Source organism: Thermobia domestica, chromosome 16 (assembly GCF_964235325.1).
Source record: "Thermobia domestica chromosome 16, izTheDome1.hap1.1, whole genome shotgun sequence".
NCBI classification, from domain to species: Eukaryota; Metazoa; Arthropoda; class Insecta; order Zygentoma; family Lepismatidae; genus Thermobia; species Thermobia domestica.
In genome coordinates, this window is record NC_137469.1 from 117,524,487 (window position 1) to 117,547,257 (window position 22,771).

The following is a 22,771-nucleotide window of genomic DNA, read 5'->3' on the forward strand; positions in this document are numbered from 1 at the left end:
TATTTTTATAAATTTAGATGTTGTTTGTAGTAGCTGTGATATACACAAACAGTAGGCTTTATTGACACAATACAATTTGCTAACAATACAATTTGCTAACATGAAACAAATTTGCTAACATGGATAAAGGTACTTTACTAACTTTACGCAAAATTGTTCATCCTTGATATTATCTACGAGCACGAGGTGGATTCAGCAAGTGTCTATAGTCGAAGTCTATTGTCACCGCTTTTTGAGGCTCATCGATTGCGTCAATCAAAAGAAGATAGACAGTGCATATTTTTTAATTTATTGAACAAGCCTCGTATATGAAGGGAAACTAAGAATTGCTCTCTCCCAAGCTTAGTATGTTTCTCTATGTGTTTGTGTGCTTGCTTCGCTTATAGCACCTTATACGGAGAAAAACACGAAGGAAATCGCCCACACGCTGCATTCCTTAGTATTATACTTGTGATTTGGTCCCGTAGGTAGGAACTTTCGAAAAAATGTCTTCCTCCCAACGCTTTGCTGCATCGACATTGAGAAGGAAGGAATACTCAATAGCACACTTGACTGTAAGGAAGCAGCCTCATCAGGAAGTCGCGGTCGGCAAGAGAGATTGCCATCGTCGACGGTGGCTGGATGCCGGTAGGATTTTAAAAGTTGCCGACCTTTTACCGAGGAGGCAAGCGGTCGAAAATCGTAAAATCAAAATCCCTTTGCCGACCGTCAGAGTCGCCAAAACAGTCGGAAAGGCCTCTTTCCGACCTTCTGCCGACCCGTTATGCCGGCCTCTTTTCGACGGCGGCGTCGGCGCATTTCCTGCGCCTTTACGGCTGTTTTACGACTCTTCAGCAGGGCAATTTTCCGACGGCGGCGCCGGCGCCTTTAATGCTCATTTCCGGCTGTTTACCGACTGTTCGGCGAGGCAACTATTCGACGACGGCGCCGGCGCATTTTATACACCTTTTCTGCTGTTTGCCGACTGGTCGGAAAGGCTAATTTCCAGCGGCGACACCGCCGCATTTTATGCGCCTTTCCGGTTGTTTACCAACTACTCGAAAGTACCTCTATTCGATGTCTGCTTCCCGATTCTCCCACACGTGACATCCGACCTCTTGCCGCGGTCGAAAAGTGACACTTTGCCGACTGGAAATCAACCCTTTAGGAAGGCAAAATTTTTATCACCTTTTACATTAGTCTTGTGTAAGTCTTCCCCCATGCTACGATTTCTCGACAAAAAAAAACCCTTGCTAGTTTTTGAAGTATAATACTTGCAATTTTTGTGAGGCCCAGTATATTTTTTTTTCCTTTTTGCTTTTTGCAGCACTCTAAGCCAAAAAAGGAGAAATTGAATGGGTCATGCAAGTATTATATACTTTCAGAACTAGCAATTGTGCCCTTGCCGAGGAATCATAGCACGGAGGCAGACTTAGGCAACTGTAAAAGGTGGTGAAAATTTTGCCTTCCTGAAGGGTTGATTTCCAGTCGGCGAAGGTCCACGTTTCGACAGCGGCAAGAGGTCGATTGCCGTCTGTGGGAGAATCGGGAAGCCGACATCGAAAAGAGGTCCTTTCGAGCAGTCGGCAAACAGTCTAAAAAGCGCATAAAATGCGCCGGCGCCGCCGCTCGAAAGTAGCCTTTCCCCGCAGTCGGCAAACAGCAGAAAAGGTGCGTAGCAATGCAATGAAAATCGTGGCGGATTCCCACCAGTAATGTTGCACTCGGTACATACGCAGTACATTTCTACAATTCTCAGTACGGTTTAAGTGCCATATAGAGGGAAAGTATCCGGGAATGACTTACAAATGCTTGAAAGCGACCTAAAATAACAAGTAAGCAGCTAATAATGCCCGTTAAGAATAATCCATTAACACGTCTGTGGGCCTAATGTGGAAAATTTATAACAGTTAGTACATTTTCCCCTGAAAGCACATTTTTCACTATCAGGACCACTAGAAACAACACTGTTCTATGCATTCAAAATTTGCTCCTTGCAAACGCTTTCTTCACAGAAAAAAGCCGCAGCAATCCGTCGGAATACTGACTTTTCAGGCTGTCGTTTACCCACCAACTATTTGAAAAATGATTTTAAACATCAATTTCAATTTTTATTAGCGAGTATGGCCCAAAATCGGCGACTATAAACAAAAAATAGTCATGGTTTAATTTACCAGATGTACTGTTCCACTAATTGCTTGTGAAAAAAAAATCTTTGTGGTCTCCACGCCACCAGCGTTCCCCATTGACACTCCGCTGGCGGGCCGAGAGCGGGCCTACAATGTCCAAGAACGCCCAAACAGCTGGCCTCGGGCCAGTATCGCCAGTGGCCTGCCAACGACTTTACACATTTTCCGCCGTCGGCCCGCTTAGCGGTAACGTGTCTGCTGCTGCCAAAATGTCGCACGTAGGTTGGTCAGCGATTTGTGCTTTTTACGACCACAAATCCGTACGCAGGCAGCCGGATGAATAAATGCCAGAGTGTTAAGGACCAGGTTTCGAGGAATTAAATTAAAGTACCGCTAAGTATTACCCTTTTTTCGTAATCATACTGAAAAAAAAACTCTCCAAATTGCTTTGTAGGAACCGTAGTGTGCATGAGACAGTTATTACGAGTAGTCTAACTGCTTTCGATAATGCGAATTCCACAAATTTCTGCTTAACGAAAGCAGTTTGCCGACTCCTGATAACTCTATCTCATGCACACTACTGTTCCAACAATGCAATTTTTCGAATATTTTTCAGTTTGATTACAGAAAAATGATAAAATTAGCGGTACTTTAATTTGGTTTATGAGGCCCCTTAACACACAGCAACACATGTGTTACGGTAACTATAGTCATTGGGAAGAAACCAGTGAAGGGACACAATATAAAGGAGTAAATGAATCTCTGTAGCTCTGAGACCGTAGGAAGATCCCCACAACAATTGACGAAGAACAAGAGGCCTTAAATTAAAAAAATAATAATAACTGGGTTACCTTACGGAACATTAGGTTGAAAGAAGGAAAAGAAATAAAATAAATTTGATGAACTTTATCTAAATAACCAAATAAGAAAATACACAACTGTTTGATTCTTTACACGACTAAACTTGTGCATTTATTGTTATTTGATGCAAAAAGTTTCTGCAAAATTGTACTAAAAAGTTGGGGAAAGCATTATTTTTAAAAGATCTTTTTGTAATTGTTAACTTTATAATCTCGCCAGAGAACACGCACCACTGTTCGCACGCTCTAGCGTGTAAATTGAAGAAAGGAAAAATGTGGCGAAAAGTGATTTTCTAAATTTTTTAAAGTACAAGGCATTTTTTAAAGTACAAGGGTCACACTCCCCTTGCAAAATGAGATTTAAATAAAAATTAATGAAGTCAAAATTGTAAATAAAAATATTGTAATAAAAGGTATGTGGTGGCGGAGAGATTCAAACCGGGCCTACCACTCACAACGCTGAGGTTTTTTACCTAAAGTACGGATTTCTGCTTGGAAATAGCGTTCTTTTGATTGTATTATAGATGTGCAGCCTGTATATAGCCTTGCTTTATTAAGTATTTTTGCCATAATAAAACGTCGCGGGTCACTTTTTCAATCTATTATGCAACAACTATTCACAAAAAAACAAAATCAAGTTCTCACCTCTAGCAATAATCTAAAAATTATCCAAACTAACCTTACTTAAATTTAGGGAATTACTGCTGTACCGCACAACCAATTTGAAAATAAAAAATGTACCAAAACGTACACTAATCGCTTATATTTGGTTGGATTAGATTAAGTTACGTTCGATTACGTTACATTAGGTTAAATGCATAAAAACTCAAGTGCACAAAACAAACAAACCTGTGCTAGTTGGCCACTGAAAAGCACGACTTCTATAAACCTGAGTTATGGCAGGGCGACGCTGGTGGGCCCGCGCGGTAGCGTGTCCGAAGGGAGCAGGTGCGTCAACGACAGTGGGTATACGCGCAAGCGAGGGTAGTGAAAACATGTGGGCTTTGGTAATTATACATATTTCACTATCCCTTGTTATGGTTTCATACTAGTGACGCTTCAGTTGTACACATAAAATACAGCTTTCGTACACTGTGCAGAAATACATTGCCATTGAGTTAGGAGCCACTTACCTTCAAAACTAAGGCTTGTAAACTTTTGCAATTTCAAGAAGAAAATCGTGTACTACAGTTTCTTAAGTGTCGCTCGTTATTTTTTAATAGTTCTATAAAACTCACACATGGTATGTCATTCCCTTGACATACACGCATCATTTCCACACTGCCTTTTGTGCCACTATATCATAACAAGTGTATCTCTCCACGAAATAGTCTATCCGCCTCCACGCTCCACATACAGAGAAGCTTACATTGAAAACAACAACTTTCTTAACTTTTACTATTCCCCTTACCTGACTTTCTCATTCTTCCTCACAAACTTAAACAAATTCTCCAATTGATCCAGTAAATTTCCTAAAAATTGGTGCGGCTATAGAGCACTTAACCCAAATTTATTACCTTGAGTCGTAGTCTTACCCACTTATTCTTACTGCGTGTCTTGTTTGGGCGTAGAATCAACAACACATTTTGTTTGAAACAGTCCACCCACACTGCATCACCATGTGACAAATGAAGAACGCGAACCGAACATACAGGCAGCGCGACCAGACGACGATTTCTTCAATCAGGCTTTTAAGCGGCAAAGGTGTTATCGCTGCTGGCGGGCCGCCATTGGGAAAGAGCTGAAAAACGGCATAAGTGGGAGATGCCCACATCCTGTGTTGGCGGCCTGGCCGCTGAAGTAGGAGGCGGTCCGCCATCGACGGCAACAAATTGTCAATGGGGGAGGCATATACGAGCATTAACTGCCGAAGTCGTTCCGTCCGCTGTATGCCGAGTTTCTGTCGACTCCATTTTCACAAGACATATTTAATGGAATTAGTGTCCACCCACAAGAAAAACCTTCGGACAGTTTCAATTTTTACTACGTCATTAAAGAAGATACAGGCTCTATTCATTTTCCAAAATTCGACTCGTTACCGCTGGTACGCGATATTGAAACTTTTGCCGACGTCGTATTTCAAGAAATTGTCGGCAGTGTTTTTACAGTTGTCGTTCGACTGTCTGATGACTGTTCCGAAAAAGCTTTATAGGAGGGAAAAGCAATAATTCGTATTTAAAGCAACAAATTACCTTCTAACTCTCTTTGATTTCTTTTGGTGAACGACTCTGTGTTTGCTCGTTGCGGTCGAAAATTGCGCTGAAAGACGCCGGTGTCCGGCGCCGGCAACCTGACCGCGCCTTTGGTTGGCATGGACAAATTGTCCGACTGTAGGCGGCAGTGACCTGATGAAGAGGACTCTACTGGTCGATGCTCCGAGCCTCCCGTAAGCACAATTCGGATGTGTGAGCACGAACTAACTAGTGCTTCTATGTTGAAACGCACTCCCCGCCTTATTATCAAGAAACGGTGGGTTGAGCATCACGATTAATAAACTGTGCGAAAACTATATATATTCAAGTGTGTTAGTTTAGTGAGTCGAAACGCGCTCCCAACCCTATCGCTAGTGTTTTGGTGACTCTAGCATCACGAACAGTGAAATGTTCTGAATTTACACTTGTTTCAACAGTGCTGGCGTGCTGTCTAAGATACCAAGGAGAAAATACGAGAGGACCAGATGTAAAAACACATAACGCACTAATGTCGATTATCACCCGGACCATTGCGACTGCTTATGACACATCACCAGAAAAACGACGGCCTCAAAATGAATTGACCTGTCGAAGAATGTATTTTTTTAACAAAAGAGACACTGACCAAAGCTTAATACGTTACTTTATTTTAAATTATAATTTGTTACTGTTTCGGATATCTAGCATATCCTTCTTCAGACACGATCGAAATTAATGAAAATACAGACATATATATAAATGTTGTTATAAGAGAGTTTAAATTCTTTAACCGTCGTATACATATTCATTGTTATAATTTTTTTTGAATTCTTTTAACAGTCATATATAGAGTCATTGTTGTACTTTTTTATTTTTATCTATTTATTTATTTATTTTTCTTATTTACCTAAATAAGGATATGCTAGATATTCGAAACAGTAACAAATTATAATTTAAAATAAAGTAACGTATTAAGCTTTGGTCAGTGTCTCTTTTGTTAAAACAATTAATCCAAAGCCATGAATAGTCTTACTATCGAAGAATGTAATAAGTATTATAAACACATTAAGAAAAATATAATATAAAGCCACCTACAGATCGATAATAATATATGAACGGTAGAGTTCATGAGAGAGGGATATTATTAATCCATGTAAATCTAAAAATAGTGAATTTTACATTTGCATAATTGGTGTATTTTGTATGCAATTTGAATAATAGGCACGATTATATGTGTTAAATACTATATCATCATCATAGGTATTCTGCCTTTATTGGCCGGAATAGATAACATACCAATCGAATTCATTAAAAATATAGGAGACAAGGGAAAGAAAGAATTGTTCCGACTATGCAACGAAATATATGAAACAGGAGAATGGCCAAAAGACTTTCTGAAAACGATCATGATACCGATGGCTAAGAAATCGAACCCAAAGAGATGTGAGGATTATAGAACTATTAGTCTCATATCTCATGCAGCTAAAATTCTGCTCTGAATACTGAACAGAAGGTTATATGAAAGAACAAATAAAGAAGTTGAGGAGGAGCAGTTCGGGTTCAGAAGAGGCAAGGGCACAAGAGATGCAATTAGATTATTAAGGGCGATCGGTGAAAGATTTATAGAAAAAGGGACAGAGGTGTGTGTTATATTTATTGATCTAGAAAAGGCTTTTGACCGCGTGAATTGGGAATTGTTGTTGGGAGTTCTAAGGAAGATAGGGTTAGAATGGAAAGATAGAAGACTTATAAGAAACTTATACATGAACCAACAAGTAAGTGTTAGGATAAGGGAAGAACTGACGGAAGAGAGTGCAATTGGAAGTGGAGTTCGACAAGGATGCTGCCTCTCGCCAACACTATTTAATGTCTATCTAGAAGAGATAGTGAAAAAGAGTTTACATGATGATGATGGTATTTCGGTAGTAGGTAGAATGATTAGATGCATAAGATTTGCAGATGATATGCAGAAAATGTAGTAGAATTTTATTTACTTTCAGGGACATTTCTAGTTCGTTAGTCATATCAAGTTAATCTGCATGTTTGTCTACGTATTTAACAGAATTTATAACTGTCGTTCCCAGCTTCGATAGAGACTAGGTGTAAGTATGGTAGAATCGGTTTTCGTTGTGGCAAGGCTGCTAAAAGATATATATATATATATATACAGGGTGCAGCACGTAAAACCGGCCCGTCGTAATATTCTGGTATATTGTGTTTTTGGCAACACTTAAATAATCTACCTTCCTACCAAGAGATGGCGTGTCGAGGTCGGGTCCTCTTACGTGACCTGCAGCAGTCACGTGCAGCCGCAGCCAGTGAAACTTGTCGAAACCAGTTGAGAAAAAGGCCTCGTTGTGTTAAGCCGGGTGAGTGTCAGTGTGTGATAATGCCGTATTCGATACCCGAGCGTGTTGCCATTGTTGAAGAGTTCATTCTCACTGGATCTTTTGTGAAAACAAAGAATTTGTTTCGGGAGAAATTTCCAGGACGTTCTGTGCCAGAAAAAAGCACCATTCAGGAATTGATTGAAAAATGGCGGCGTACAGGATCGGTTCAAAATGCTCCCAGGAACAGACGACCATCTGTCTGCACACCTGAATTAAAGATGCAGGTGGAGGAGATAATGACTAGAAGTCCTCGAAAGTCAACCAGGAGATTGAGTCAACAGGTTCATGCGAGTGAGAGAAGTTGCAGACGTGTTTTAAGGGGACTGAAGTTAAAACCGTACCGGATAAGTGTTGTGCAAGAACTGAAGGAGCCTGACCTGCAGAAGAGGGTGCATTTCTGTTCATGGCTGTTGAGCAATGTTGCCAGTGGGTTCTTGGATCCACTAATGCTCATCATGAGTGACGAGGCGTGGTTCCACCTGTCTGGGTACGTAAATTACCAAAACAACCGGTATTGGTCGACAGAAAATCCACACGCAATCCACCAGGTACCCTTGCATGATGCGCAGATTGGTGTTTGGTGTGCCATTTCCGCCACACGCGTTATTGGGCCCATATTCTTTGAGACGACAGTGAACAGTGACGTGTATATGGGAATCCTGGAGGAGTTTTATACACACTTGACCGAAGAGGAGCGTCAGTTATGTTACTTTCAGCAGGACGGTGCAACATGCGACACATCAGCTGCATCATTGTCCCTTGTGCATGAGATGTTTACACCAGAGAGAACAATCAGCAAAGGCTTGTGGCCTCCTCGGTCACCAGACTTGTCCACGTGTGACTTTTACTTATGAGGACTGTTAAAGGAAAGACTATAGGAAACAAATCCACACACAATTGAAGAACTCAAGACCAGGATCCAGGATGTCACCAATAGCATTACAACACAAGAACTGACAAGGGTATATATGAATCTCCTCAACGTGCTCACATGTGTGTTGAAGTGGGCGGAGGACACTTTCAGCACCTGCTGTGAAGGCTGCTGTGAAGGTGAGTAGTCATATTCAATACATTACATTTCATTTATGTGTTGTAGTTAATCATATTCAATACATTACACTTCATTTTATGTGTTCACTTTACGGGCCGGTCTTACGTGCCGCACCCTGTATATAGGGAGACAAAAAGGAAACAAGTAGCATAACCGTGTTAGTCAAAAACCAAGCCGTAACGAAACACTCAATTCCACTATTCTTTGAAGAAATTTGAGTTACTTTTTAACTTGCGACATCCTTAAGAGCCTGCCTTACTAAAAATAATACAAAATTTAATAAGTGAAAAGAGATAATGAAATGCAACTTATCTTAGTCATAGATAATGTTATTTTACAACAGAAAATATAAACCTGAAGACTTTTCAGTGTTGCCATCCATAGAAAGTACACTGTTGTCAGAATAACAACTCCCCAAAATCTAAGTTAAGGCAGCGGTTCGAGGAAAGAACTTCACTGCATTTGATTATGTATCAAATTGTTTTTGTATCCTGTGAACTACTTTTTAAATAACATTATTATTTAAATTCTATAACTGTATGTTAAAACTATTATCTTCATTTCAAACTAAATGCAACTATTATTTGAAAAGTAATTCACAGAATTCCAAAACAACATTACCGGGGGGATGAGAGGGGTTTTCCCCCTCAATCACATTTTGTTCCCTCCAAAGAAGTCAGCTGAAGTATCCCCATCGGGGATGCTCGCTTCCCGACCCCCCAAACTATGCTTAGTATAACGCCAAATTTCACTGATCTTTGTCGTTTCTTGTCAATTTCACCTTCTAGCTGTATTTCGAAATGTGAATGTAAACTATTCACTTTTGGTCATTTCCAGTTTCTTCTATTTTCACCGTTGTTTAGTTGAAGTATATCATTGTGATTACGGTTGTTACTTGCGATTGTATCCTCATACCCTTCAGTTCGTCGTCGTTCGTGAATTTGAATATACTAATTGCGCATAACAAAGTCACATAATGGGTTTATAAGTGCTCTTAGCGGTTGTCCAAGAAGAAGTAAACAAATGACTTCTTCGACCATACTTAGCGAAGGTCGGACATGTCAATCATCCTATACATTTGTATTGAGTATCATCCCGTTTTTGTTTTTGTCGTATTTCATTTTCCAGTATATTATTTGTTAGCGCATGGTCCTCATTCCCTAGTAGTTTGTATGTATGCAACTCAAAAGTTGCGTTTAATTTGTGGTAATTGTTATAGTAGTTACTGCCTTTTACAGTTTACGGAAATAGACTTTTGAAACTGTACTCAAAATCTGAGATATATTCTCTCGTGGCTATATGTTAGCGCACACGCTGGGGATGCACCCCTAGTGAGCAAACATGTTAGTGAATGTGAGTAGGCGCATAATTGAAGATTTGCTTCAGCATTTGCTAATACGACTGGTTCTCCATGTCATTGTCTGTTTCTGAATAAGCACTTCAACTGGAGCGGGCTTTTTAAAGTTAACCTTTCAATTTTCCATATTTCTTTTCGCTGTACAGTTTTCTGTCCACACCAATAATGTTATTTGGAAAACTTCAATGTAATGTTTATACTTTATTTGAATAACGTAGCACATAGTGAATCAACTCATATGTAACCTAACAGTAAAGTAATTGTAAGTGTTGACTTCCTGATCTCCGTCACGGGATCGAGATTTTAAAAAAAATCATGAAGAGCGCAGCCAGCTTTCGCGGGGAGTAGAAGCGCAAGCTCGAAATTTGAATTGAGAGTTTTTAAATATTTGGCCTTAGATTTGACCTTGATGCCAGAAATCTGGATCAGCAACAAACTATTTCTCGTATGATAGGATAATACGTGGATTTGAAAAAAAAAAAAAACAAAACAAAACAAAACAAATGTAAGTCCGGTTTACTAATAATTTTAGTGGTTTTCATAATACTGAAGTAGGTTGTGTTTTGGAAGGCTATGTGTAATAACGCAAAATGGGAGATTGCAATATGAGTGGAAGAATTAACAAATGCTTGTGATCATAGCTATCGCTCCGGCCTAATTATTAAGTAAATAAATTTTAGAGAGCTACGGACACAAGAGTGAGTACATTTAAATACGTTCAGAAAGGTAAGGTGTGATGTGTGTATGTCAGACAATATATACGTACATAGTTATTGCCTAGATTAATAATTGAATTAATAAATCTTTTATTTATTACAGATGTCATATGTATGTGTGTTGGGGGGAGGTAAGACATTGTCTCATTTTGAATTAGTGCACCTTCAAACTTTACGTCCTGTTGGCATAATTTTACCCCCTCCCCAATAGAGATTACCTAATTCGCAAGCTGATCGTAACCATAAGATAAGTGTCATAATTCGTGAACAAAATTTGTGATTAATATGATGTAAAGGAATAGTTATTTTTTGAACCGAGATTCTAATATTATGAACCAGTAGGTATGGAATTTTTACACTCAGAAACAATATTAAGTATTGGTTGGAGCTATTATTTCTTCTACCTCAAACATATACTTAATATTATTTCTGACTGCACAAGTTTTCAGTTTCTAATTTACCATTTCTCGTTTTGTAGAATACCTTAAGAAATTTGTCCTATGCTTCGAGAATTACTCTATTGCGGCCTCTTGTTCCACATTCACTGGTATACTTAGCCCTTTCAATAGGGAATGCGTCCTTACACGTATTTCGAAATTGAAACCAAATCGAGCAGAGTGCTCACAAGCACGATTTGTAAACGAATTTTGTCCGTCCTCGGAAAGCACGTCTGCACACGCAATCTCTTGGTTCTATCCTCGACTTGGTTTTCCCATTTTACAGATTAAAAAAAAAAAAACATATACACGCGTGGGAATAACTATGGAAAACCAAGTTCTCATTGATTTTCGGAGACGGAGACTGTTGTGAAAAGTATAATAATCACATTTTTATGCTGTAATTTGTAGACGTTATCTGGAAGCTGTCTCTGCCCATTATCTATCCCGGACTCTTGTGTATTTGCTACTACAGTGATCTCAGCTTTCTCCGCTCTGTTAATGTGTAAAAACCATTGATATTTACAGTATCGCGATGTGTTATACTTTTCCAACATGCACGTTCTCGCGCAATATTTCGGTAGGTGTTGAAATGTCTTTATTTATGTTACAACAACTACAATATAATGCAAGATGCAGTTGCATACAAGAAGTAAGTAAGTGTTAAATAATATGTAGCCTATATCAGACGTAGTAATGATTGGTGTTATTATCTAAGGAAATTCTCCTTGTTAAGCACAATGCGCTGGTTCTGTCACTTGTTACTATACAGTCTATTGGTATTTTATGTTTTGTTGGGTTTATTTAGCATACGAACAGAATTCAAGGTAAGGGGAAACATATTACATACGCTAAACAATAAAATAATTCAAATAAAGGTAAAGCAAATACATTACAAAACAAACTAAAATCAAAACTATATTAAACACTAATAACTCAGCTGCAAATTTATATTCATGAACTAATGTACTAGTGACTAGATCGTTAACTTTTTTATATTTCATCCAATAAATTACTTACTCCTGAAATTCATTATCCACATGTTCCTCTTGCATATATGAACACAGTTGTTTCATTTTCTTCTGATACACAAGTAGATGCCAACTATCTTCATTTGATCTATATGCAATTTGAGCAAACAAGTTTGCAATAACAGTGAACCCTAGAAATTATGAAATTCTTTAACAGTCATTCGCAACACTTTTTCTGTGTTTCCAACTTAATCAATCCTTAGAAAATTAGGAAACAAAAAAGTTTGTATAGAACGAAACATTTTGAATTGGTTAACTGCTCACTTTGGCATTGAAACCATACGATTAAAGTGCACATTACTTGATTATGTCTTTATTTAAAAAAGTAAAATTTAACAGAACCAATTTAACTTACATTATAATTTTGACTTACTCGTAGTGTGAAAAGAAGGCTATACAAATGAAATGCATGGCTGAACAACGGGACAAGTTCTACTAAGCAAATTGTACAAGATGGATAATTGTTAGAACATCGAGTATGCTGTACCCACCTACAGCGCACTGTGCAAGTATGTAGGTCTCTCGTTGCTCCATTCAATTTATCATAATCAGAAAAGTTCCAGTATTCTAGGAATATATTGGTTCACCATACTAAATCCCCTTTCTCCTGCACTTCTTCATCCAGAGTTCGTTGACAATCTATATATTAAAATTCTACGTTTATATGTATGTAGCAATTTTGCGTCGGAAAGTCCCAGACAAAGTGGCGAGGACAGAAAAACTCAAGTCAAATCGATCCCACATCCAAAACATCTGGATCAAAAGTCAAGAGGACTCGGTGTCAAAAGGGCCCCGCGGAAAAAACAGCCCGTGTGAAAAGGGCCCGAGTCAAATTACATTTTGAAAGTGATACTTATAAAATATTTTCAAGAGCGATGTTGCGTAATTGTGCAATAATGTATAAATGTTATCTAATGTTCGGTTAAGATCGTCGAAGTTGGGAAATTACGATGAAACCGAGAATAATAGGATCAGATCATCGTCATGCAGGGTTAAAGTGGATCTAAAATACTAAGTGGCAGTATGTAGCGGCATGACGCTCCGCCGTCCCCTTGCCTATCTTTGTCCATAGTAATTTTTTTTAGGGACTGGGGGGACGCTGTACATATTTTTTGGAGGTAGAGAGAGGGCATCCTCCCGTGTTTCTCCGCACTTTTACCCCTGCCGTCATGACTCAGTTTTCAACTAGGTATTACAGGGATTATTCCGCGTCTCCTGTTTAGTGTTTTGTGATTATCAATATTAGTATTGTAATACGAATGTTCGCAGTAATTACTAATTCATCTAGTGTAAAGATATAAAAGAATCTACACTGGTACAGAAAGAGATTAGTTTCGCTAAACTCAATCGCATTTGGTTAGAAGATTCTCAAAGATTAAGTGCGTCTGGTTAAGATATTACAATCTCAGAGGCTATAAATTAATCGGTCTGGTCGTACGCAACTATTTATAGATCGGTTCCTGAACAAGTAACATAGCATCTTCTACGTTTCACCATTTTACGTACATTTTACGTATGGAGTATTATACTGTGTAGGGCAGAAACATGGATATTACGCAAATAACTGGAAGCTTTCAAAATGTGGGTGTGGACTAGAATGGAGGGAATTAGGAAGCGTAAAGGCGAATGAGTGGATGTTACAAATGGTGAAGGAGAAGAGAAAAATTTTAAAATTATTGAAAAGAGGAGAGACACTGGTTAGGACATTGGCTAAAAAGAAACTGTATCAGTAACGATATGCTAGAGATTATGGTGACAGAAAAGGGACGGAGAGCTAAGGAGGCTACAAGTGATGGATAATATCCAAACAGAAAATTCGTGCTTGAAGACGAAGAGGTCAGCTGAAAACTGTAGAGCTTGGAAGTTTCTCAATTGCGGCAAGTAATCTACCAATAATAGCAAAGTAACTATGATGATGATGATTATTAATTGTACAGAATCTAGAGAACTCATGTGATCGTCGTGAAACACTTTCTTGTGCAAATCTTGGGTTCCCGAGTTGGGTCCATCAACACTGGGGTTTGAACTTCAATCAAATTTCCGCAAAAGTGCTTTTTAGAACAAAAATGAGGGGAAAATGCAAGCTATACGTTAATTTGAGATTAAATTTAGAGTACATACAATTTGTAATGATCATAAAGATTTCATAAAATAAATTAAATGCGGATAGGAATACTTCAATACACCTGAAAATATTACAAAAACGTTACTTACCAATAAAACAGGAGATAATGAATGTCCATTGTTCGAATGTACTATATGGAGTAGGATTACCTAAACCTTGTTTAAATGTAAACGAAGTAACCCAAACAAAACATAAGAGGTGTATTCCAGTCGGAGAAAAACGATCTTTGAAAACTGAGAAAAAAATCAGAACAGATATTAGATTTTTATTGAAAATAAAACTTAATTTTACTTTAAAATACAATCAAAACATTTACCCACTTTTCAGGCTATAAATATCTGTAGTTAACCCTGCTACTACCGGAATTTTTTCATTACACTGAATACCGTTGGGGTCACTGTTGACCCCATTTCATTTATTGAAGAAACACAGCCTTCTTTATTTATAAAAACATTTAATCGTGCCCAGTTTTAAATTCTATCGTGTTTGTTTATGCATTGTTATTAACTTATCTTTTCTGGTCATGTAATATGCTTAATGTGGTGATAAATTGATAACATAGTGCAATTATATAAATTAAGTACAGGTATACACATAGGGAAACTTAATAATTTGGATGATGATTAGTGGTATAGCTGAATTTTCCAGTCTAATTGCCTATTTTAGACATACAATTCGATTCTAAAACAGTTCTCTAAATTTTTGTTTTCCTGCGAAGTAAAGTATTTTTTGTTCAGGAAATTTTGATCTCCAAGAAACAAACTGCTCACAAAAGAGCTTGTACAAAATTACACTGTCGTTTTGGTCGTTGTCAAATTTTACACAAAGAATTCCTGAGTGTTGCTTATACACGTATGTTTCGCATCTTTACATATGTCTTGCATAACATACCGCTCATAGAAATGATAACGACCACGTTTTCGATATTTATTGGCTTCTGAAGATATACACGGGAACTCTGAACGCTGAAGTCGGTTTTGTGTAGTTAGAGACTTAGCTAGTTCAAGAATAAATATTCTCCATGTGTAATTACTTCTGCTGTTCCATTCAGGATTGAGTGAAAACCAAATGATGAAAACGTTGAGAGCACTGAAGGTAATGACGGAGGGGTCAGCATCCTCAAAATGACACTAATTGTTCATCAATAGTAATGTTACCCGCTATATATGCGTCCTGTAACGTACTTCCACATGCATCAAAAGCGTCTCTAATTGGAAATAATTTGTCCGAACTATGATTTTTGCCTCGATGTTGAGTGTCATTGAACAGGAAACATCGAGATTCTGTGTAAATCTATTTCTCCACATTGATTTGTTGGAAATAGGACTGTCATCTTCTTTACTCCACAAATATATAATACATTCATTGTGTGTTTTTTATACTTCCTCCAGTATAACAAGCAATATGAAATACTGAAGTTCACCCTTATCAACATACGCTCATTTATATCCATATGTAATAGAGCATTCCTTGTTTGTCCATTTCAAAACAGTTTCAAGAATATTGGGTCTCATAAAGTGCTCGAAAGGAGATTCAACTGTATCCACATTCCTGATACTATGACGTGTAAGACCTGTTTCCAGTCTTGATAATATTGCGAAGCGGAGTCTTAGAGACGGAAACTGAGTCCTGACAAGTCCTTAGTGGATTACTACTGTAGATTTATTGTCCATTCTCCGACTTGAAAAGAAAATGCGGATTCATAACATAAAAGAAAGCAAAAATCAACATTTCAATAACATAAGATGAGTAACAGAAATCAGGATCAAATTCAGAACAAGAATAGAAATATGTTTATCCTCGTAGTTGATCGTGCTCATTAGGAACAATTTAATGGATTATTCAGAAACATAATATGCCGCGGTGGCTCATTGGTAGCACCTTCATCTCTAGTGACTAAGATTCCTGGTTCATTCCCAGCTCGCGCCAAATGTAATTTGTGGTGAATAAACACATTGTGCATGGGTTTTCTTGGGATTCACCCATTTTCTCCCACTTTCGTCTATCAGCCATTTCATTTATTCTCATTATCGTCGTCATCTTTAGCCTAGGTGGAATAACCGTGGACTCTATTCAAATTTTTTTTTGTATAATATTTAATAAGGATGGGAAAAAGGAAATAACGAAAAAGGGAATCTTGTTATCAAATTAAAGAACAGTGCTGAAATGTGCCTTTCATGAAAGTTCAGAAAACTAATAGATGAGGACCAGAAATACAGCAGATAATGCAAGGCTACGATTTCAACTAGGAGCTATTTCTCATTATTTTCGGGACCACGCTGGATCGAGAGGCTAGCACACTTACCTTCGACCCAGGGCTGGGTTCTATTCCCGGTAGGAGTACAGTTGAAGGAAGAATATAGTTCGAATTCCCCTACACTCTGTATGCCTACGTCATCTTTAGTCTACACAGCATAATCGAGTGACGTCAAACTCAAAACAAAGCAAATCATTATTTTAGATTTTCATGCTACATGAAAGTATATCGCACTGTATTTTACCATTGTAAAATAATAAAATCAATTGACAAAAATACAAATGCAACAAAAGTAGAAGTCCATTAGAATATACCTACTGTAAGTGCAGATGTTGAGGTATCATTTTTGCTTCTTTCAAGCCTACAGTCATCTTCAGAATCTAGATATGAATCTGAATCATATTCATCTATATCATTATAGTCCAAAATTTCATCTATTTCACAATCGTTACTAGATGAAACATATCACTTGCAGGATCTTCTGGCGAAAAGTGAGAATCAGTGATTTCTTCATGCAAATTTTTTCTACGTCTTCGCAAGATAGATTTTTTGATGCCATGGTGTTTCTCATACATTCGAGAAAACAATTGAAGAGTGATTTGTTTCAAATTTCACTCCGAATAATCAGTGATATGCATCGAAAAATACAAAAGTTATTAATAATAGCTGGGGTCCTATATGACCCTATATGTGGTACTCGGTGCACGAAGTAGAGAAACTTGCACTCACATACACACAAAAAATATCACAATATACCAAAGTGAAGTTCCAAAGCAAACATGAAAATCCAATGTTTTTCATTTTTTAATGTAATATATTACGCGAGTTACACACTGTTAAACTTAGCTTGGGGTCATATAGGACCCCACGGTAGTAGGAAGGTTAATTTGTGAGAAAACTGAGTATATAATTGTATTAATCGACTAATAATGTTACAGTGATGTTTCTCTATAACAGAAACTTCTATAATACGTGCAGATAATTTGGCTTGGCAAAAAAAATATATTAGTAGTGGATAGAGTTCTCCCTTTAGGGACACATTTGGATACAGATACCTGCAGTTTTCTTATTACTACAACGTATTAATTAACCTCTTCATAACAGACATAAATTATACTCCGTTCACACATATTTAGGAAAAAAATCTGAAAATATTTTACGCATCTTGTAATAATAATAACTCCAGATATAGCTTACTAGTTAGACCACTTAACAGTTGCTGACCTACTTAAGAAGACAATAATAAAGAAAAAGATTCGGAGAAATGTCATCGTGGCCTCTTTACACGCACTATCCTGGCATTTACTTGGTAGACTGAAAACAATCCTTGAAATCCACGGTCAAAGTGTTCCACTGCGGAATTTCTATGACCTACAGAAAACTCTACAGACTGAACTAGTACGCTGACTACATAAAATATTGATATTATTATTGTTAATAGTAAAAATAATAATAATGAAGAGCAAAAATAACTCAATTTGTAGATCGTTGGCTTCTAATTCAGGAGGTCTCGCAACACAGCTACAAAGTGTGTGAGAAAAGTAATGAGACTGGCAAACACTGCGGGCGATCTGGCAACGTTGTGTCTACCGGCCTGTACTAGACCGGTTTGTTTATTCCTTCCACTTCCTCAGCCCGAGTTGGAACTCCGTATAGCTAACACATTATTTTTGACAGCGCCATCAATGAAGTTGTGTTTTTATTGTTTGTTATAGAAATGAAGCATCGGAATTTAGAGCAACGTTGTGCAATAAAATTTTGAGTTAAACCTGGTGAATCCGCGAGTGTGAATTTTGAAAAGTTGAAACATGCCTATGGAGAACATTGTTTATCAAGAGCACAAATTTTCCGCTGACACAAATCATTTTTGGAAGGCCGAGAACACATTGAAGATAACCTCGCTCAGGAAGACCTTCAACTTCAAAAATTGATGAAAACGTTGAACGTTTGAGGGCTCTTGTAATATCAGACCGTAGTTTAACCATAAATATGATGATTGAACAGTTAACTTTAAACACTTTCACCGTACATCAAATTTTGACAAACGATTTGAAAATGCGAAAGATTTATGCCAAAATGGTGCCGAAAATCCTCACAACTGAACAGACAATCAGAAAAACGTGTGCATTGATCTTCTTGAGAGGATAGCCAATCACCAAGAATTCTTCAATTGTGTGATCACAGGTGATTAATCTTGGATATTTGAGTACGATCCTGTAACAAAGCGGCAAAACGAAGAGTGGCACACTCCGTCATCTCCTCGACCGAAGAAATGTAGAATGAGCAAATCAAATATCAAGCCGATGCTGATTTGTTTTTGTTTTTTTTATATATAGTAAGGGTATCGTGCACAAAGAATTTGTTCCACCAGGACAAACTGTCAACCAAGTGTTTTATAAAAGTGTCCTTGAAAGGTTCAGGAAAAGAGTGATTCGTGTGAGACCAGACATTGCGACAAGTGATGCTTCACCATGACAATGCCCCGTGTCACACGGCCATTTCCATCAGTGAATTTTTGACCTCAAAACGCATTACTGTTGTTCTTCAACCCCCCCTATTCACCTGCTTTACTTCAGCCCCCCTATTCACCTGATTCGACTTCTTGTGACTTTTTCCTTTTCCCAAAATTGAAACATGTCCTAGAAGGACGTCATTTTGGAACTCTGGAGAACACTCAAAAAAATGTGACCAACCGGTTAAAAGCCATACCAGTTGAAGACTTCCAGCGCTGCTACCAAAAGTGGGAACAACGACTTCGCCGGTGTATAGCTGCCCAAGGGAACTACTTTGAAGAGGATAACATTGTTGTTTAAAAAACATAAAAACTTTGTTAATACTAAATCAGTCTCATTACTTTTGTAAGACACCTCATATATTGAGATTTTGTCCTGATTCACATTAGGTGAATACTCGGACGGTGCTCTAAAATATAGACTCTGGCACTACGGAATACGCTTTTCTCTATCCTGTCCATCTTCAATTCCAGCCTGAACGCAGTTGTTTCTTGTCTATATGACGGAAAGTGTATATAGTATTTTGTAATTGGACATTGGAGTCATTTTCGAAATGCTTAAATAAAAGTATCTTGCATGTGCGCTTCGTCAGTTCTGCTCAACCGTTAACCTTTTACCGCATGCTGTGCCATATATGGCACATCCCCTTTTTTCACTTTAGCTTTTTTGTAATTTATCAAAGGCGCCAAATAACTGTTTCGCCTGCTGTATGAGATATTGACGTGTATGAATAAGAGATTTTGGTGTCATCTGGCGTGTTCTTTGTTAGTTGTTTTAGACGGGGAAACTTTGAAATGTGGATTTTGTGAAGCAGTGGATTTTTATCAGTGAAAATATTTTTTGGCGAAATATTGTGCGCATTTTCCAGACAAAAAATATTACATTCAAGATAAGTACTTTGAGGTGTATTTCCAACAATACGATCTTCATTTTGTATGTTCGTATTGAAGGAATTTGGAAAACAACGTATGTGCCATATATGTCACACTATGCGTTTACATATACTTTTTTGTTCTTGAAGTGCGGAAGTGACAACTACTATAGTCGTTCTGCAATTCTGTTACAGCAATTGATCCAGAGCTTTTTTTAAAATAATGATAATCCAGATAACTTCCAAATGGTGAAGACAGTGAATTATCAGATTTATCCGAAGATGAACCAGCACTAGATCCAAGAAATACCAATCGGACTCGGATGAAGCTTCTGTTGCTCCTGCGTCTGAGAGGATCGTCATACCCAATTCTGATAACGCAATGAATTCAGATGTTGATGATGTCCCTCTCCGTCTCATAAATAATTCACAGAATAGGGAGGCCTACGTCATCTTTGTAAAACATTAAGCGAAGACCTAGAAACATGGAAAAGTACCAAGAAGATTTAAAATTTCAAGGACTTCAGGACTTACCTGAAGAAATAAAACATCTATAAACGCCTATTGAATATTTCAAGTACTTTTTCATTGATGAGATTCTTCATTACGCAGTTGAATTGTCAAAGCTATATTCAACACATGTTCGGCCAACAAATAACTACAAATAAACTAAAACAGCTTATTGTGTGGTTTTCTACATGTCAATTATTCAACTCGCAGCTACTAGACATTATTGAAACGGAACGCTTGGTCATGATGCTGTAAATCAGGTGATAAGTTATGATCGGTTTGAAGAGATCAAACAATTTATTCACTTCAATGCCAATTCAACTCTTATTCCTGCCGGAGAACTTGCCAATGGCATACTTCATAAGATTAGGCCTTTTCTTGAACAGATACGAGAACGTCTGAGAGAAGCCCCCAAAGAAGAATTCTTGGCAGTGAATGAGCAAATAACTCCTATAAAGTGAAGATCATCGATAAAACGATATAACGCAAAGAAACCTCATAAATGGGGTTATAAAGCATTTGTTCTGAGTGGAATTTCAGGTTTCAGTTATGGTTTCGAAATATTTACTAGGGTTGAAAGTAATGTTGTTCCTACTGCAGCTCCAGACTTAGGCGATAGTAGTAACATTGATGTTAGATTGACTCAGTCTGTACCTCGAAATATAATCCACAAAATATTCTTCGAAACTGGTTTACAAGAGTACCCTTAGACTTGTACCCCTGCGCACTTCTAGGAAAGTTTACCTTACTGCATAGTGTGCCATATATAACACGTACTTATTTATCATTGGAATTAAGTCAAAAATCTAAACTTCAAGTTTTAATTCATTTTTCAAGTTCCCATATAAGGATTTTTAATACTGATTATTTTTTTTCGCTAAAAGAAACAAATCATGCGGGAAGGGGTTAACTGCAAGAAACTAATATATCCTTCTCTTGCCCCAAAAGTGTTTATTATAAATAGATAAATTCCTTTTTCAATATGAGAATCGTATGCACAGATGTGAGCATGCGTTAAAAAATAAATCAGAGATTTAATTAAATCCATGAACTTTGGAAAAAGTCGTGTTGACTGAATTTGCAATAAACAACTTCAGACCCAGCGGCAATTGTAGTATTTAATTTTAATAAAATTATTTCCAACATTCAAATGAAAATCAAACAGTATGCGCCTTATCCTTGCACTATTTGCAATACTAACGTTGAACTCCAGATGATTAATTGATTAAAAAGTTGAATGGGAATTTAGCATAAAGAAAACGTATTGCATTTTTCCTTTTTACTGTTTTAAGGCCTGGCTTAGGTACAGGTAGTGATGGGTAAATTCCCGGGAAGATTCCCAAAATGGGAATTTATCCGGGAATTTATGTTCAATCAGAAAGAAAATTGCATTCTATGACTATATTATGATTTCAAAGTTGAATTAATTTTTATATCACAGCATATTATTACTGTTGTCCCCAAAGGATTCTTTAAAATGTATATTCTGAACGGTACTATGTTACTTTATTAACACTTTATTATATTTAGTGAGTACGCATAAATGTATATTTATTTACGATATGTTCTATCAATTAAATATGTGTGAAAAAATTAATAGTAAATTATATAGCAACAGTTTAAATTTATATGTAAGTGGATTTGCTCGACTTGACTCTATTACTGATATTATAAACACACTAACTTTATAAATGTTATAAACCAATTAGATTGGGTAAATGCTAGAAGATACATGTCTTACCAATTTATCAACATTTGCGCAAACATATTTATATTCACAAAATTTGCAAGATACTTATCTTTATATTTTAGCACGTAACATTGCCATACACGACTTTTCATTCTACCTATTTCTCGAAATTCCATACGTTAACTCACATGTAAAAGAAGTCCGAGTACCTCTTCAGAAATTCGAGTCAGAGAGAGGAGACAGCCCGACGTCTATTACTAATAATGGTTCAGGGTTTATTAATAGTACTTCATCTCTATTTCTACATAATTCTAAATTACTTTACAAAATGGTTCCTTTTCATCGTTCGTAAATTAGTACTTTGCTAATTTTGGCTCTTCTTTAGCATTGCAGACCAGCTTTTGCACCTACTTTTTTGCGATCTTCTATTCCAATGCGGTTGTTTTATGGTTTCATATGTTAAATTACGTTACCAACATTAAATTTGACATAATTGCAGAGCGAGCGTTAGCGAATGAAGGCGGGTTAAAGCCTCGCATGGCACGCTGTCTTTTATCTTTGTTACCAACAATTCACTTTCTTTTCTCACATAAATCACTTCCAGTTACCTTTCCGTTTTGTATAAATCCCCTACCGTCTTAAAAAAAAAAAATGTTCGATACTTTCTTGATTACTTTAACATTA

At 37.3% G+C, this 22,771-nt stretch overlaps 1 protein-coding gene across 1 annotated transcript in view; it reads right to left on the reverse strand.

Moving 5' to 3' along the window:
* Window positions 1-22,771, reverse strand: part of LOC145673364 (uncharacterized) — a 779,808-nt gene that overhangs the window by 176,159 nt on the left and 580,878 nt on the right. Inside the window, exons 22-23 of the mRNA XM_081743004.1 lie at window positions 14,336-14,479; window positions 12,111-12,252 (exon numbers count right to left, since the gene is read on the reverse strand). Coding sequence (XP_081599130.1) covers window positions 12,111-12,252; window positions 14,336-14,479 — 286 coding nt within the window. The remainder of the gene's footprint in view (window positions 1-12,110; window positions 12,253-14,335; window positions 14,480-22,771) is intronic.